The sequence below is a fragment of the Suricata suricatta genome, chromosome 3 (genome assembly GCF_006229205.1).
Source record: "Suricata suricatta isolate VVHF042 chromosome 3, meerkat_22Aug2017_6uvM2_HiC, whole genome shotgun sequence".
Lineage (NCBI taxonomy): Eukaryota > Metazoa > Chordata > Mammalia > Carnivora > Herpestidae > Suricata > Suricata suricatta.
Window position 1 is genome coordinate 167,396,138 of NC_043702.1, and position 18,434 is coordinate 167,414,571.

The 18,434-nt window shown below is 46.3% G+C and overlaps 1 protein-coding gene across 2 annotated transcripts in view; it reads right to left on the reverse strand.

Annotated features, from left to right (window-relative positions):
• Positions 1-18,434, reverse strand: part of PBX1 (PBX homeobox 1) — a 284,299-nt gene that overhangs the window by 31,467 nt on the left and 234,398 nt on the right. For both annotated transcript variants that reach the window (XM_029935694.1, XM_029935695.1), the window contains 3 exons: positions 14,475-14,665; positions 7,669-7,804; positions 2,892-3,051 (listed from right to left, as the gene is read on the reverse strand). In XM_029935694.1, coding sequence (XP_029791554.1) covers positions 2,892-3,051; positions 7,669-7,804; positions 14,475-14,665 — 487 coding nt within the window. The remainder of the gene's footprint in view (positions 1-2,891; positions 3,052-7,668; positions 7,805-14,474; positions 14,666-18,434) is intronic.

The following is an 18,434-nucleotide window of genomic DNA, read 5'->3' on the forward strand; positions in this document are numbered from 1 at the left end:
CGACAGCACACACCTGTAATGCACATAATTTCTTCTTTCTTGGATGCTAAAGTGTTCTCTAGTAGATAATCTGATCTTCCAAAAGGGGCCCGGGTTTTCTGAGGTCTTATTCTTGCTTTATATCTCATTAAAAATAAAACACTAAAAATGAGTCCCTCCGGGTGACTACAGAATTATGAACCCGAGGTTATAACTATTGCTTCACATGGTCCCCATTTTTTGCCTCTTTTTGTGTGCAGATTTCATTTTCTTGTCTTCCTTCTATTCTTCCTTTTGTTCCACCCATTCTGCCCGCTCTGCTGGTATCAGATATGAAGCATGCCAAGTAAACGCTTACTCACCACCACCCCCTCCGTAGGCCCTCACCCAAAATGGTTTTAATGGATTATGCTTAAGAAAACAAGAGACCACGCATACATCAACAAAAAGGAATATTTAGAAGTGACCTAAATAAAGATACTTGAGTACTGTTTGTCCACACAAAGGCCTCTAGAGGGAAGAAGATTTACTTGCAAAGTATCCCTTTAGCAGAAGAAATGAGTATTTATATTTAGTAAAGCGTCTGGGAAAAAACCCGGCTTCAATACGAAGGATATAAAAAGTTTCCAGGTTCCAGATCTCTAGACTTCAAACTCAGCCAAAATATATTTTCCCATATTAACCTCTTATTTAACACTTGTATCTATTTCAAGGATCATTTATCCTTTGGAATTATCGAAGCGCTAGTTGGTATACAACATTATCAACACCCTAAGTGAGAAGTCTGAACATTTTAAAGTTCTCACTTTATCTGTGCAAGGATCTGGGTTGTATTGAGAGCGAAGGGAAATGGAGAAAAGTCCACGTATAACTTTTCCGGTTAAAATGCTGATGAATGACAATTCCGTGCTATTGCACATATACAATAGTATTTTCTTTTGTCTCTGCTAAAAAAAAAAAAAGCACTACAAAGGGGTTCCTCTGCATATTATTTCCAATGACTTAGGCACAACTGGATGGCTTAGCTCAAATTTTCCATAATAATTTACTTTGTGCTTAGAATAGTGATAGAAGTTGAAGCTACCAGAAAAATTCCTTAGAAAACTGTGATCATTGACTGACATTCCAAGAGAGGCAACATAATTCTGAAACACAGAGTTGGGGAGTTGGTTAAAATGCTTACTTTTCTCTTTTTAAGTGCTTTCGAAAAGAATAAAAAGTTATGGCTTTAGTAATGAAGGGAGTCCACAGGGCCCTTCTAGGGACTAGTCATAAATCATGTTCAACCATCTGCAATGCAGATAGATCAGGGACAGGAAAAAGTCATTTTGATATCTGTTTTGCATTATGATCACCTTTGTGGGAGTGTTGAGTGTGTTTTTGCTAATGTTGACAGGACTGTACTTCTTCCAGAGACAAATGAACATGTCTGCCTCGCAGCGCAATTCAACTAGGGTTGCTGGAGTCCGAAGGGCTTAATAGTGGACCAGATGGGGAAGAAGGAAAGGCTCTGGTTACTGAACCTCTTAGCCTTGATCCTTTGTCAACCATGCCGCGTTGGGGAAAGAAGGAAATACACACGCACAAACCTCAAAAAGTCAATACGCTCCTCAGAGTTACCAACCTGGCATGCCGGGAACAATAAAACTAGACTGAATTCTACATTGTCTTACCATGTCCACGCTTACACAGCCCAGGCCACTCTTCATGCATGATTCCATTTAAACACAGAAAGGCTATGATGAAAGAGCCCACTGACTTGGAGAGATTTGTGATAACAAATTAGTGCGTCTAGAAGCTCATGGAAAACATTCTCGTGTGGAGCCTCACACGTCTCAGTAACAATCCACCATAAGGTAGAAAGAGGATTTATTTTAGGGAACAAACAAGCTTCGAGGTCAAAGACCATTCCCAGAAATGTGAGAAATTAGATTTTTAATCATGTTACAGTCAAACATACTTAAATTTGTGACCCTTCAAGTCGGAGGCACCAATTTTCATAGATGCGCACTGAACCACCGAAATCAGTGCAAATGTTTCATTATGGGGGCAAATGTCACATAATCTGAGACCACAAATATTTAATAAGGAAGTATTTCTAGTTTCCCCTTATCAAAACAAACAAAAGCACCAACGCGCCTTCCATAGTATACAAACACTGAGGCTGGATTTTATGTATTATGGACTGTTTTTTTTCACATAGTAAATTCAAAACTGGTGGGTATAATGCAAACCCCAAAATAGATTATGTTAGCCTAAACTCTGAAGGTAGTGATAGAAGGCCGACTCACTAAAGTAAAACCAGGAGCATGTGATTAATACTCTAATGGGAAAACTGGAATGTGAATAATTTGAATTCATGACTGGCAATTTTCTTTGTAGTTTGCATAAAGAAACCAACAGTAAAGAACAAAAGCCATAGACACTGGATGGGGTCATCCCAGTCTGGCTTCGCACACCCGAGCACTGTGATGAGGACTCATCGTACAAAGAAAGGACACGAGTGGTCCCCCAGACGGTATGTGATGGACACAGTAAAGTAGACAAGGTTAAAAACTTCATGTGCAACAGACTAAATGCTAGAGCCCCGAGGGACGATCTCCCGGTAACAGATGGAGTTCATCCTTGAAAGGAGAATGTCTTCTCAACCAGACCAACCAATTTAGGTCCGTCCAATGTAAACAAGTACATTAGCGCAGACATTCAGGCAAGCCCATCTCATGAAGAATAAAACGCACTGCTCTTTGAAAATGAAAGGAAAAACCCAAATGGGCATCAACAACAAAAATGACAATCAAATGCATAAATGAACCAACCAATCAGAAACCTAAAAGATGAAAAGAAAGCCCCAATGTAGAAAAAGCATGTATACAAATGGAATACGATCCCCCCAAATCAAAGAAAAGACTAACCAGCTGAGTTAGGAGTCGAGGGTGAGTTAGCTTGGCTTCCGTGGGCTGACACATTGGTAGCAGTGACAGCCGTTTTGGCAGCATAAATATTGGCTTCCTCTTGAAATTTACCTATGTTCTTCTTGTACCGGATTCGCTTATTTCCAAACCAGTTTGATACCTGGAGGAGTTCCAGAAAAGAGGAGAAAGTTAACGTTCCTTCCTGCGCAAACTTCTCAGAGGAAAAGGAAGGGCATCAGGAGAGGCAGGCTACATGGGCGGATCCTATTCGGATTTAACAACATCAATGAAAAGATCTGAAGGAAGAGTGTGGAGAGGACCCACGCATACAATGAGATTCTCTTGCAACACCACTGAGTGAAACCTCGGCAAAACTCACAGAGGAGCTGCTCATTTAGACTCAGATACTTATAATTTAGGGCAAGCATTTTAAATTTGCTTACCTCTTCAGAACACGACACCAAAATAAACACAGCAATTCAGGAAAAATGGCTGTTGCTTACCAATGCTAACGTGGACTTTGAGCAATCAAGAGGTGCAGAATTTTATTCATTTTTATTTGTATTTATTTAATTTTTTTTCCATAATTACACTGTATTGCATTGTGACATCAAAATGACTACATGTCCTCACACGGCCATACCCTTGTTCACACTGTTTTCTTGTCTTTTTCTTTTATAGTTTATTGTGAAGTTGATTTCCATATAACACCCAGTGCTCATCCCAACAAGTGCCCTCCTCCATGCCCATCACCCCCCTTCCTCTCCCCCCTCCCCCATCAGCCCTCAGTTTGTTCTCAGTATTCAAGAGTCTCTCATGGTTTGCCTCCCTCCCTCTCCCCAACTATTTTTTCCCCTTCCCCTCCCCCAGGGTCCTCTGTTAAATTTCTCCTATTCTATTTGTAAGTGAAAACATATGGTATCTGTCCTTCTCTGCCTGACTTTTTTCACTTAGCATGACACTCCTGAGTTCTATCCACACTGCTACAAATGGCCAGATTTCATTCTTTCTCATTGCCTTGTAGCATTCCATTGTATAGATAAACACATCTTCTTGATCCACTCATCAGGTGATGGACATTTAGGCTCTTTCCATGATTTGGCTATTGTTGACAGTGCTGCTATGAATATTGGGGTACATGTGCTCCTATGCATCAGCACTTCTGTATCCCTTTGGTAAATTCCCAGCAGTGCTATTGCTGGGTCATAGGGGAGTTCTATTGTTAATTTTTTGAGGAACTTCCACACTGTTTTCCAGAGGGGCTGCGCCAGTTTATATTCCCACCAACAGTGAAAGAGGGAAGAGGCAAAGAATTTTAAATATCCATATATGGTGTGGGGGGGGGCGCCTGAATGGTTCAGTCACTTAAGCTCCCAAATTTGGGTTTCAACTAAGGTCACAATCTCACAGTTTGTGAGTTCGAGTCCTGCATTGGGGTACATGCTGATGGCGTGGAGCCTGCTTAAGATTTTCTCTCTCCTGCTCTCTCTCCGCCCCCTCCACCTCTCAAAATAGATAAATAAACTTAAAAGAAAGTACCCATACAAATCTCTATCAACATACAGGTGGTCTCACTGACGGAGTAATTTCAAATTTATAGAAGTTAAATGATGCTAATATGGACTAGATTCTTAGCTGTTTGTACTACAGACCTTAGGATCAATATAATTCAATCTGATAGATTTCACTAAGTATTTTGTGCAAAGCTTGGTGTAATATTTATCCCCAACACTGGCAGATAAAAATAATTCTTACAAAACTATATTTATCTTTTAAATGCATTAGCAAAACTTAGGGGCACCTGGGTGGCTCAGTCGGTTAAGCGCCTGACTCTTGGTTTCAGCTCAGGTCATGATCTCATGGCTCATGAGTTTGAACCCCGCACAGGGCTTCACACTGACGGCAGGAGCCTGCCTGGGATTCTCTCTTTCTCTCTCTCTCTCTCTGCCCCCTCCCCTGCTCCCTCTGTCTCTCAAAATAAATAAACTTTTAAAAAATTAAATATATTAGTGAAACTTAGTTCTCTTGTAAGGTTCTCCCTCACAGACCTGGGTGGTTTATACCGCGGCATAAATACTAAGCCTTTGTCATCAAAATCAAACCATACCATTGCAGTATTAGTAAAGGACAGGAAGAAATTCAATGAAAAATTGTTTTATTTATTGTAAATGCTGGTGCCTACAGAGTCACTTTAAGAAGAAAGGGCGCTCTGGAGCCATTTTACGGCCACAGTATATCTAATTTCAATCCCAAACTCATGCTTTCCCTGAGATGTAACTTTCACTCTTCAGATGAGAGAGAGGAAAAAGAGGAAGATTTTTCTTTCTTTTTTAAAAAATTTTTTAATATTTATTTATTTTTGAGAGACAGAGAGAGATGGATCATGAGCAGGGGAGGGGCAGAGAGAGAGGAAGACACAGAATCAGAAGGAGGCTCCAAGGATCTAAGCTGTCAGCACAGAGCCTGACACAGGGCTTGAACCCATGAACTGTGAGATCATGACCTGAGCTGAAGTCGGATGCCCAAGTGACTCAGCCACCCAGGTGCCCTGGAAGATTTTTCTAAGGTAACTGGATGAGCTGGAAGGAAGGGAGAAAAATGAAGATAGTTTGGGAGAACTTCTGAGGAAGAAAAGAAATGTCTGAAGTCTAGTTAAATGAGCTACACGAGAGAAAAGGAGAAGGAGGAGAAGGACGAGGGTAGAGAGGGACGTGACAATGTAGCAATTCCTTTCTCAGTGAGGAGAGCAGGCAGACTGGTAGGCAGGATGCTTAGTCAGTTCACGTATTTCCTACAAGGCCCACGAGGTGGTATCCGATGCCCTGAGCCATGTATGTAATCAGTGCTTTCATTAATTAACTTGCTGTTCATTGTCATGGAAGGTCTACTATGTGCTAGGCACGAGGGACACACAGATGACAGACACAGTCTGAGACAGGGAATGCAGAAAAAATAATCAGTTCTCTGGGGAGAGTCTGCTTGCATTTTGAACTTGTTAGGTTTGAAGAGCCCTGGCAGAGACAGAGGATCCAGTGGGAAGGTAGATGCAGGAGTTTGGTGTTCCAGAAGTCTCATCCGGATAGTCACAGAAAGGTATGCCTTCAGCCGGAAGCACAGTAGAGGTCACTCAGATCGAGTGTGTAGAACAATACTTTTCCAGGCCAAAGTGTGCTCGTTAAAACAGACCCTGACCCGCCTGTGCCAGGATCCTAACTCAGGACTGGGGGGGTCTAACCATTTACATTCTGAACAACGTTCCAGGTGCCGTCTTCCTCAGAGCACACACCAAGCAGCTCTGGTACATCGGGAGGGCTCTTCAGGGATCAAAGGGGAGGATGGTCTATAGATGGATTTGGGCATACCAGCACATTTGCTTTTGGATCAGGGGAGGAGTCAACAATAAGTAGATTTTCAAAGAATCTGTGGCTCAACAAAATGGTCAAGGACCAAAGGTAGGCATGAAGAGATGAGGTCTAAAGAAAAAAATGGTATTTCTAGGGTAGACAGAGATAGAAGATCTTCTAAGAAGACCTCCCCCCAGAGCTTGTGGGGGAGGCCCCACAGCAATCTCCTCATTGTCCATACTCTGTGTGGAGTTCTAGATTCTGACTAGAATTAATTCTGCTTAGCTAAACAGAGGATGATGAGCTCAGTAACTCACAGGGAGTAGCAGAAGCCAGGATTTAATTCAAGGAAGTCCAAATCCTCCATTTATACAAGATGCCAGGTGAAGTTTCATAGCCTTCTTTCCCTCACCCCTTTTCAAAATTTTTTTAAACATTTATTTATTTTTTTGAGAGATAGAGAGTGAGCAGAGAGGGGCAGGAGAGAGGGAGACACAGATCCAAAGCAGGCTCCAGGCTTTGAGCTGTCAGCACAGAACCCAACATAGGGCTTGAACTCAGGAACTGTGACATCATGACCTAAGTTGGATGCTTACCCAACTGAGCCACCCAGGTGCCCCTCCCCTACTCCTTTTATAGAAATGCCACATTTGGTTCTTTTGCCTGTGACATAACTCAGAGGAACTTTCTCTGATACATTTCAGAATTCTCATTACTGTTCTCTACTAGAGACCCATGGTGGTATTTGAGACTCAGATTAAGTAAGTTCTGGATGGATCCTCTGAGTAGACAAAAAATACGTATACAGCAATACTGCCTACTTTTCTACTCCGTACTTCTGTTGAAAACCAGGTCCATAAAAATATTTTTATCATGTATCTTTCCACATCAACAGGCACCTGTTATCATTACTGCTCTTTGAGGGAAGGGGGCACTCAATGACATTTTGTGCAACCATCCCAATGCCATCACAGAGACATGTTAAAATCCCTACATCCCATCAGTTACTGAGATGAGCACGTCAAGAGAGGACATCCGAAAGTTCCATTCACTGACACTTTCCTGGGTTGGGCAAAAGATGAGCTAAGGAATGGACTGTGTTTGAGCAGACAATGTGACAAATGCAAGCTTGTAAGAACCTTGGCCTATTCTTAAAGCAACGAAGCTTTGAACAGGAAGTACCCTGATGCTGTTTTTCTACTGTACTCTACTCCGCCAGTTCTGTGGGGCCCTCTCTAGTTTGCCCACATACTTACCTGGAAACTCTCCTATTTCAACATATCAGGTGCCTACCTCGCCATTTTTAGACCTTTAGTAGATGGATGCCAAACTGAGCAAGGCATGAAAGCTTGGTAAAGCCACACCTCCAAGACCCTGCAGCAGGGGGTCCACCACAACCAGGCTAGAAGCTGAGCCTTCCGAGGGCCCCTTACCTGGGACACTGTGATGCCACACTTCTTGGCTAACTCCTCTTTGGCTTCCTCACTGGGGTAAGGGTTGCTGAGATGGGAATAGAAATATTCATTCAGGATTTCCGTTGCTTGCTTGTTGAAATTCCGTCTCTTCCGCCTTCATGAAGAGAAAGGAAAGAATGACCAAAAATGTTCACACTGGATGCATATAAAAAGGGAGAGATGAGGATCTACTTCTGGGAAAAGACAAAGTTTTGAGCAAAGAGTGGATTTAGGGGAAATCTGCACAAAGGGGCTGGATGCCAAAACCACTGCTGAAAGCATTTGTTAAATGCTTCATGGTGCATCATGGCGGCATCGAGCAGAAAATCAGCCACAAATATTTGCACAGAGTGGTGAGGAAAATGGAGTTACATAACTCAGCCACCTTGGTTTTGAAGCCTGGACCAACTGACTGCCAGCTGGGGGTCTGGGATGGCTCTCCAAGCCCCAGTTTCTTCAGCTGAGAGTGAAGAGAGTCACACTAGCTTCGCAGGTTGATGGAAACGGTAACACGAGGCCACACACAGCAAGCACTCCACACAGTGTCTGGTACATGGCCAATGCCAGGCGACGGGGCTTCTTCCTACCAGGCTCCTGGCATTGGACAGTCCTACTCATAGCGATCAACTCAGATTACTCATTGTGCACATCTAGCGACATAGGCACAGTTCCTTCCATTTACCAGGGAAGAGCTGAGTCCGAGGTTCACTCAGCTGGTACGTTATAGAGCCAAGACGTTAATTCGGGTCTGCCTCACTATACAACCCAGCCCTCTTGCTTACATACAGATCGCCTCTTGGCAATCACACAGAGGCTCCGTGGCTGCAAGTTAAAAATAAGTGATCATTTTCCCTCTCTTCCATTCCCAGGTAAATGCATACAACATTTTGTAAAGGCATCTGAAGAAGAGGGTGTGGAAGAAACTAGAATCACCTCCTGGATTGCTTGACCTCTCTCAGAAGGAGAGAAGTCAACTGCTGCTAAGTGGTAAAACAAAAACCCACAGACATCTTTTTAAGACGTAGGTTGTGGAAAGTAAGAGAACCACCTTTGAACAAAAGCATTTTAAGCATTTTTCTCTCATTAAGAAGGAAGTGCTAATTGAACTACTTTAAAGTGAGAATCACTTTATTGCCTCCTCGCAACCACACAGGGCCCATGGGCACCCGGGGAGCAGTCTAGGGAAGCCAGGCTCGCAGCAGAGGCTAGGGGGCCCTCCTGGAGGCGGTGGGGACCCCATCTTTACATGAGCTCTGTCAGCACTCTGCCTTTCCTGCTTTTATCAGAAGCTTTTCCTTATGGAAGAGATTTCCAGAACATCCTTGGCTATGCCAGGATACAGGATTTCCCGATTTAGCCCAACAGAAAGCACCGATCGCCTTGCTAGACAGGAAATTCAGCTAATATTGTATTTTCAGGGTCCCACTTGGATTAATTAACACAATAAAGTGCCTGATTTTACCGGATGAACACCATCTGTCCATAGGTATTAACCACATCTGTCCAGACTATGCCAAGCCCGAGTCACTTTCCCAAATCACGCTGAGTTTCTGGGTCACCCAGCATCAGAAATTGGGCAGAATGGATTAATAAAGCCCAACTCCAAAAACAGGCATTTGTTACAAGTCCCTGCCTGCTGGGAATTTGACGAAGGTAGCCACGTGGCTAACCAGGGCTCCAGGCCAGGCTTTCGGGGACCTCTGGCTTCTTTTCTGCCTAAAGAAAACAGTTGTCTTAGGCCTGGGGAACTGGACCCCGAAGGCCCCCCTAATTGGGAGAACCCCGGTTCATTCATTCAGCTGTCTGCATTAGCATCACACTGTATTTTCTGGGAGTTTTCCAACTGAGCTCAAAGGAAGCCTCTCTGGAATGAGCTGGTGGGTGTGGGGCTGGTACAGACAGCTGTTCCCGACTCTCCTCTGGTTGTGATATGCAACCTTCCCTAGGTGGTCTCATCTACTCTGATGGGCTCGCTTATCACCTCTCTCTGTGGCTGTCTCCGCTGAGGGCCTTGGGAATTCCAAGATCAGGACTTCGCAGAATGTCAGGAAACCTGGTGAAAACAATATACTTCTGACGATAAGGTTATTTGAGCTACGCATCTGGCTCCGGCTTGAAGTGCTATCAGCCTGGTAGGTTAATGTTTATGACTTGAGCCAACCGAAAGCCTTGGGAGTTGGGGATCTAGGTTGTGAATGTAAGAAATGTAGAGGTTGATTGAATAGTACTGGATAAACGTGGCACTTTAGGAATGGAAACTTCTGAATCATAGTGACTCAAGAGTGAGAAGCGCAGGCATGGCAGACACATGCTGCAAAAACCAAGTATCTTGCCTCCCGCCCCGTCGTCTCTCCTGAGGATCACTGCCCATCTACCACTGCATACCATGGACACTCTGTGTACCCAAATCCAGCATCACCTCGCACCCAAATCAACTCCAAATTTTCTCCGTTACCTGCATCCCCATAGACATGGCTCGGCGTATCTAAATATGTTCATCCACTCATTCAAATATCTGAGTAGCTCGAAGCTGCCAGAACTTAGCAGTGGCTCTCAGTCTCTCCTGCTGTCTTCCTCTGTTGGATGAGGGGCCCGAAAGCAAATCCTGCCAGGTCTCATCCTTCAGTCCCAACCCTTTCATTCCGGCCTACTGTCACTCTATTTTTCTGAAATGGGTTTCAAGAAGCCACTGTCTGACCATGTCACTAATAATAGCTATAATAACAACAATAATAAAAAGTAATATATAACCTAGTGATCCTTAGTCTGTTATAGCTGATTTATCGTGTAAATACTACCTCACGGACACTATACTGAGTTTTTGTGTCTTCTTCTTCCCTTATTTATTCCCGTGTATAGGACTGTCCCCATTTTACAGACAGGAGTCCTAGAAAGGACAGGGTTACAAAGGTAGCCCTGGGGATCCACGCCGTGCACTTTGAGAATTTACACTGTCAATAACTATACTCGGTTCTTACACAGCTCTGCTGGTTTCTGCTGCTTACAAGTTTTGAAGCCTTCATGGGTACAGTGTAGGGTTTTGCAGTGGATCTATCCAATCCCTCGTGCCCCATTTCCCCCAGTCCTTACACATGCTCTGCATGATCTCGGCTGGCCACATCATCTGCTCTCTCCATTCCCTGAAAACACTCAGGACTCCCATACTCCTGGGCGTCTTCACACCTCCCTGGGTACATCTCTCCTACAGCGTTTGCGCCAAGTTTACATGTGTCTCCCCAGCTAAGTCCTCAAGGGCAGGACCCACATGCCCCTCATCCTTGAGACCCTAGTGCCCTCGCACATGGGAAGCATTCCAGGAAGTACTGCTTGTCGGAGTTGGACAACATCGTTTCACTCTGCTCAACAGGGGAAAAGCTATTTGGCAAACGCCACGCCAGCTCCGAGATGCCCTGTCGCGCATCCGCCGCCCCTTCGGGTACAGCCGGGAGACGGGCACGTGTAACACGCAGTTTTACGTTCACTGGTAAACGAGTATCGGTTTGTCCCACAAGATTATGAGCTCCTTGAAGGTGCAACCCATATTTATCTGTATTTTTTCCCCCTCTTAGTTATTCCAGTGGCTACGACAGCTTCTGTCAGAGAGGAAAGCTCAATGAGATACACAAGTATAAATACAGGCCAGTCTGCCCACACCTTACTGGACAGACCCTCCTGTTGTCTTCCGCTTCACTAATGCAATTTACGGAATCCCTCTCTTGGGGAGATATACAGAGGTGTTCTTCTGATATCTGATTATCTTCTTAATGTCTCCAGCAAAATGTTATCAAACAGAAGCTAAAATTATTGCTTGAAAATCATTCAGAGTGTTTCTAAGTTCTCGCTCTTTCAACTGAGAAAACTGCGTTTATGATCCCAACAGTAACGTTACCAAGTTTTATAGCACACTGTTCAGCACACAGCTTGAGGGAGTACATGTAGAATGAATGTGTGAATGAATGAATGAATGAATGATTTTTTTTTCTGGCACAATTAAGTCAATGTAAGGAAGAGGAGAAGGATAGGATGTGAATGGACACACCTGGACCAAGCGCTCAGCTGAAGGGCATGGAAGGTAGAGTCCTAGAAAGGCATGAGAGCCCAGCCTGGCATCCATGCCCTCCCCCCAGAGGGCAGCCGTGACAAAAAAAACGGTATCAGCCTGTGTTCAGGGAGATGACGTTAAAGCCTTATGATAGTGAGGTTCTGTTGCTGGTTTCCAGGAAAACAAGCAGCCAAAAGGAGAGCTGGCCATGGAGAGAGTGGCCTGTGGGACAACCACAAGGCACTGAATTCTGCCCACGGCGGGAGTGAACTTGGAAGAGGACCTTGTGTCTCCGATGAGATCACGGCTTCAGCTGACACCCAGATTACAGCTTTGTGGGATGGGGGTCGAGGTCCAGTTCAACTGTCCCCAGACTCCTGAACAACAGAAGCTGTGCTGTACGAACTTTGCGTTGTTTGAGGCTGCAAGGGGACTCATCTGGAAGGTGGTAACGGAAAACTAAGACAAGGAGCAGTGTTACACAGCAGAGCAGGACCCTTCGAGTCTACACACCTGCTACGTTACAAAGACTGATCCTCTTACTAAGTCAAATTCCCCTTGTATTTCGTTTGCCTTCCACCAGATCTTTCAGGGATAAAGCGCTGGCCCCCGCATGCACGTGAATATCAGCACCGAGTCTGTCTGTCTTTCTCAGTAAGGTTGGCTAAGCTAGCTCCCCAATTATAGCATTGGAGGCAATGATATGAACTACCCCAATCAAAAGGTTCTCGCTTATTTTTGAGCGGAGAAAGCCATTTTGCTCAGCCACAGGCTGGCATTTGGAGTTATATTCTTTCACTGATACCAAATATACCCTCAAAATAAGTGCTAGTAACAATGACAATAGCACCGTTGTTTCAGTTTTGAACCTTGGCTCAGAGGCCAGGATTCACAGGTGGCAACCGAAGTAGGAAAGAGACCCTCTGTTAAGTGACGGTCCTTCAGATGCCAAGTGGAACTGTCGAGGCAAAAGCTGGTGGAACCATGTACAAAGCTCGCCTCATTTGGGGTCTGCCCTCCAAATGCACACAGCCCATTCCTGAGAGAAGAAATCTAACACAACAATGATTCTGCTCCTCCCTTCGCCCCGGGTTCTCTCCGCAAAAGAATCCAGTCTGGGCCCGACTTTCCTCTTTTTCAGGAACTGCCAACACACATACCAACTCCCGAATTGGAACTAGGGGAGTTTCCATGGGGATGGAAAGAAGCCGTGCGGAGAGGCAAGGGCTGCGGCACAGGCAGTGGCCGGCCCAGACGAGGTCACCAGTCACCTGCACTCCGTACTGTGTGCAGCAGCCTGCTTTAAGAACATGGCTGGTAGCGGCCACAGGGCCAGGGGGGTGCACACGGGCCCCGCTTCAGGGTGAGGCTGCCTCTCCGCAGAGTCTTCCCCAGCTGGGAAAAGCTATCTTCATTTTCACCTTCTCTTGACTTAACTCTATGGAATTCCAGGGGCCCACGGATACATTTTGCTGGCTGGCATTCTCATTTCATGCTCCGTGCCACCCAAAGCACATTGAAAGAAAGGGAGTTTAGGAGATGCCAAGGATTTTTAAAGAGGTCTGTGGATGGCAAAGAGCGCAACTGTGACCAGAGAGAAATGCAGGAAAGAGCTGAATAAAGCATGACAGTGGGGGTGACAAACTTCCACCAGGAGCAGTGCATCTTTCTGTCGCATGGAAAAGGGACAAAACTAGAAATGATAAAATGGCTTAGTAACCTGGCAGACCTAAAGCTTTAATAACTAAAATCACAGATTGGGATGATTTTTAGGGATTGAAGGAATGAATGACGAGAACCCCATTTGTAGGAGGCAGACCGTGGATCGCAAAGGACGCCCGCACTTCGAGAACGCGACTGTGGGAACGATTATCAAAACACTCCTCCAGAGTAAATGAAAGATAGGATATCACCATCTTGTAGGCCGCGGAACGGAAGTTAAATCAGAGGGGTGTGCAAAATCACACTGGTCTAGGCAGTAAAGGGTCAAGAATGGATTGCTTGCTCTCTGTTCTCAGTTTTTAACCTTTTTTTTTTTTTAAAAGACCTTTGTATCCCGGGTCCCTTCACCTGAATTCTGTGAACTCACAAGTGAGGGCAGGAGAAGCACGGCCAGAGAGAAAACATCAAACCTTGACTGAAAATCTGGCGCATATCAGACCAGCTCCTGCTCCTCTAGGCCCCCCGGGACCCCTTCCCATTCATCTTTGTCCTCCTAAAACTTAGCCCGGAGTGCGGCACATGACAATCGACTTCCAGATATTTGCGGAGGTGAGCTGGGTGCTCTCTGCCCATATATGATGTGGAAGAGATCCCGACTCTCAGTCTGCACGGTGTTTCTGGGGCACGTGTGCCTCACATTCGGCAAGACCGCTGGGAGCCCAGGGCCACGACACGTACCTGTAACAGGGGTCCCCAGAGGTGTGAAAATGGGCATGCTGCCTTCGCTGTCACCCTGCTCGGTCCTCGCTGCTTCTCTGGCAGAGCGAGCAGCAGTGGCGACAGGACAGCAAGCATTCACCCCGTCACACTGTTCCTGGCTCATCTAGCCTTGCGGCCTCCCCGCCCCCCACCTGCCCCCAGAGGCTTCTGCAGGTGCCTGCCATTTGGCTTGGCCTTTCACACGATGAAAATGGGGCCTGTGGGCAGGGGCCCACTGTGGATCCCCACCGGAACTGGGATCCCGCCCCCACCCCGCCCCCCGCCTCCCCTGCAGCGGATGGGCAGCTCCTAGGCGACTCACCGCGCGTCCAGAAACCGGGAGCGCAGGATCATGACGGCTTCACACGTGCTCTGCTTGAGCTGCATCTGGATGGAGCTGAATTTGCGGTGGATGATGCTGACCATGCGCTCGATCTCCTTGGGGGAGATGGGCCTGGTCCGGCTCTGCTCCCGCAGCAGGTTCATCACGTGGGTGGTGAACTCGTTACACGCCTGCAACGGTAACAACAAACAGCGCGGTGTGGAGGCTCCGGGCGGGACTGGGGCCGCATGGGACCTTGTAGACACTCCTGCAAGTTCCGGGGGTGTTGCCACATCAGAGGGATCTGGCTGCTTAGAAATACCTTTCATACTATTTGAGTTTAACTTTTGACCTCAGTGGAGATTTATTTTCTAAGGGAAAAAAGAACTCATTTTTTTCATGATTTTACCACGGTGAAAGGTGAAAACATGAATTCTCGTGTAAAACGCACCCCACAGCCCTTCACCCCAAAGTTAACAGCCGGACAGAGTTGGGGGATCAGACACAGCATGAAGCTTCTGCCTTGCTCATGATTTCTGACATATCAGAACTTGCAAATGTTTGATTTTCGGATGCGTAAACAGCCGAAAAGGAAGGAATCATGGAATTAAACGCAAACCCTCGCGGGAGATTTCCCATCAACCTAGTTTTCTTTTTAGATTATGATGGGAATTCCGTCCTCTGCTGGACTTCACAAGACCTACTAAATTCACAACACAGAAGGAATCTGTCCTCAGAGTCCTTGTAGAAACAGCATCCACACACGATGTACGGGATTCAAAAGCCACCCCTGCAGAAAGGAAACCTCTCAGGTTAGACAAATGTCCCATCAGCTCTGGAAGGGAAGTTCAAGTTCACTTTTCCCACCTTCTCATTTTACAGTCGGGAAAACTGTGGCCCAGTTTCAGGAAGGACCGTTTCTGTGTGTGAGGCGAAAGTGATAACCGCTACACTACGAAACCGCGAGGAAGGCCCTTTTCTGAAGGCACACGGCAAAAAAGGACCCTCCGAGTCAGGGCCCGAACTCAGGCCGGGGACTTCTGTCCTTTCCCAGAGCCCAAACTTGCTCCTCTGAACATCACTGCCCTTCCTGTGGTGACTCTTTCTTAAGAGCTGAAGTGTGGTTTCCTTAGCTGAGCGTTCAATAAACTACCTATGCACACGTTAGTTCACAGCAACGGTATAAATCTGTATTAGATTTGGAACGAAAAAGGCATGACGATCTTTGACAGTGGAAGAGCCAAGTACTCAGAGGGCTCTAACTTACTATCAATAACAGAAACACAGCCATTAAGGAGCCCACTGCCTTGCCGCTGTTTTTACAGCCCAAAGCCTTGCATATCTGTCAAGAACACGGTGAACACGCATTCACTATTCATTTCTCTAAGACCCCCTTCGAGGTTGGCTGGCCAAAGATCGCCGGGCGGCTGACCACTGGAGACCGGGTGGCTTGGTCTTTGACCCCGCCCCCGTGAGTGTCTGGGCAAAGCCTCTGACTACTCAGTGCCTCAGTTTATTGGTCTGAGAGAGTGGGTTTAATCCCTCTGAACCTTTAGCAGAGCTTGCAGCAACCAGTCTTGTACACTGACCTGTGGCCGATGGAGTGAACTGTGCTCACAAACACCGTGGAGCACGAGCGAGGGGTCCCGGACGGCTTGCGCTCAGAGCCCGCCTCTAGGACTCACGTGACTGCGGGACCTTGGAAAGTTGCCTGACCTCTCTGTGACTCGTCTTCCTTATTTGTGACACGGGGGTGGCAGTACCCACCTCAAAGGGGATGGTGAGGATCAGATGACTTACTATGTGGCTGCAGAAGGATGTGTCTGGGTGCCAGTTTCCTTCTTGATAAAATAAACAGGGTGATAAGCCCCTCCTTCCTACACTGCAGGCAAATACTGAAGACAACTCCGTAGATGAGGTCCATCTAGCATTTTTCTCTCCGCTAAGAAAATCACTATACAACCTCGAGATCTGTATGATAAGCTTCTCCCTGCCCACCCAGCCCCCAGGTGTAAACAAAGGGAGGGACAGAAAACCTGGCATCGAGTTGGCTGGATCCCATGAGGCCACAGGGTGGGGACTGCCGGGGTAGGCACGCAGCAAGCATCCCGACCAGCTTTGCGGGCAAACCCTGCACCTCGTTGGCCTGCAGCCTCCTGACCTCGTGGGGGCTCAACAGGAGGAGGGGCTGGACGTGAGGAGGCGTTGTCAAGTGCACTCGCCCTCCGCTGGGAAGCCACAGTGCTGGGCTAATAATAACGTGCTTCATTACAGGGAATAAAAATACTCACAATATCTGGTGTTTATTCAAGGCATTTGATCCTGGGGCCCTTCCTGCTCTGCCATAAACAGGCAGTGGGGTCTTTTCACCTGCTGCTGATGGGGAACGAGGCGGCTGACCAGGAACACACGCCAGAGGGCAGAGACGATTTCCGAGTCCATGGGGTAAGGAGAGCACATAACGGTCTGGGTTTTCCCGGGATGAAAGCCCCACCCATCCTCCCCGGACCCCGCCCACTTCCACCCGCAGGAGCTGGGCTGCCTGGTGGGTCAGGTATTCTCGAGGTACCAGGGCTGGGAAGAGCTGGGGTTACGACCCCCTAACTACACAGAACCCTCAGAGGCTGGAAGTCTCTGTGACAGAGCCGACTCTGCTGTGGACGGTCATAAAGGCAGTCACTCCTGGGAGCTGCCATTCCAGGTGCCCCAGAGACCCGAGGATTTTGAGGGGACCCTTCCCAGGTTCCAGGGTAATGGTGTTTCTGGGAGCCGCAGACTAAAGACCAGCCCCTGCCTAGAACATCCGGCTCAAGAGGCCAAAGTTTTAAGCTTCGGTCCTGATCTGTTAAGTCTCCTTCTTCCCTTCCTCCTTCAAACTGGATTTGGTGCCAGTCTTGGCAAAGAGTATTGGGTCCTGTTGGCCTTGAACCCACTGACCCAGCCCAGTTCAGCCTTACAGACTCAGCCCCACCCACGCCCCAGCAGCATTACCTACAGAAGCTGGAGAACCTTGCAGAACCCCAAGAACCGTCATTTTTTAAAATACGAGTTGGAATAAAATGCAGCTTCCTGACATGGTGGTGTTGTCTATTAGAACACGTCAGCTCTTAAATGCCTTAACTACCACCATGATCTGCCGAAAAAGCATTTTACCAACAGCATTTACTGAATTAAGTAATTTCTTTCCTTTTTTTCTAATGAAAATCTCCAGAAGCTTTCTTTATGTAATAACCTCAGGGTGAATCAATGGCTGATTCAGGGGTGGTCTTTTAGGTCTTGTTCTTGTTTTAAGGGGTGGGGTCGAGGAGGGCCATGATACCTAATCAGCAGAAAGCTAATTGATTGTCTGGTCAACTATCACCACCATACTGAAAACAAAATAAAAACAACGGAGTCAGCTAATAATAGCCAATTTGGCAACATCATCCAGGTACTACTGGAGTAGACAGTGATAGTTTTACTGTCCTGAGGTTTCCTGATTTTAAAAAAGCTCCCATGGGGAACGGTCACAAAAAGGTAAAGAAGATACATCTCCCAGACATACAAGAGAGAAGTTTAATGGCATAATTTCCCTACAATCTGTTATTTACTATAGTTAACAATATAACTAGTATTAATAAATTATTAAACACCCAAAGTGTACTAAGTAGGATTCAGTTCTTACCCAGAAACTAAGGAAATGGTGTTTTAGTATTTTTAAAAATAAGAAATACAGACATCACCACATTACTTACATAATTTGTCCTCTACTGATGGGAGTTTTCCCTAAAGTTCCTGATTTCCCACGTCTTTATTATTTAAACTAGGTAGATACCCAGGAGCTTTATTATTAGCCCCGGCCTCTCTTAGGTACCAGTAATCTTGTCCATGGAAGTAACAGAGGACAAACTGGCCCCCTCACTGTCTCCACAAGTCTACACTCGCTCTGTATTGAGTGCAGCCAGGTGGTGTTCTAATAAG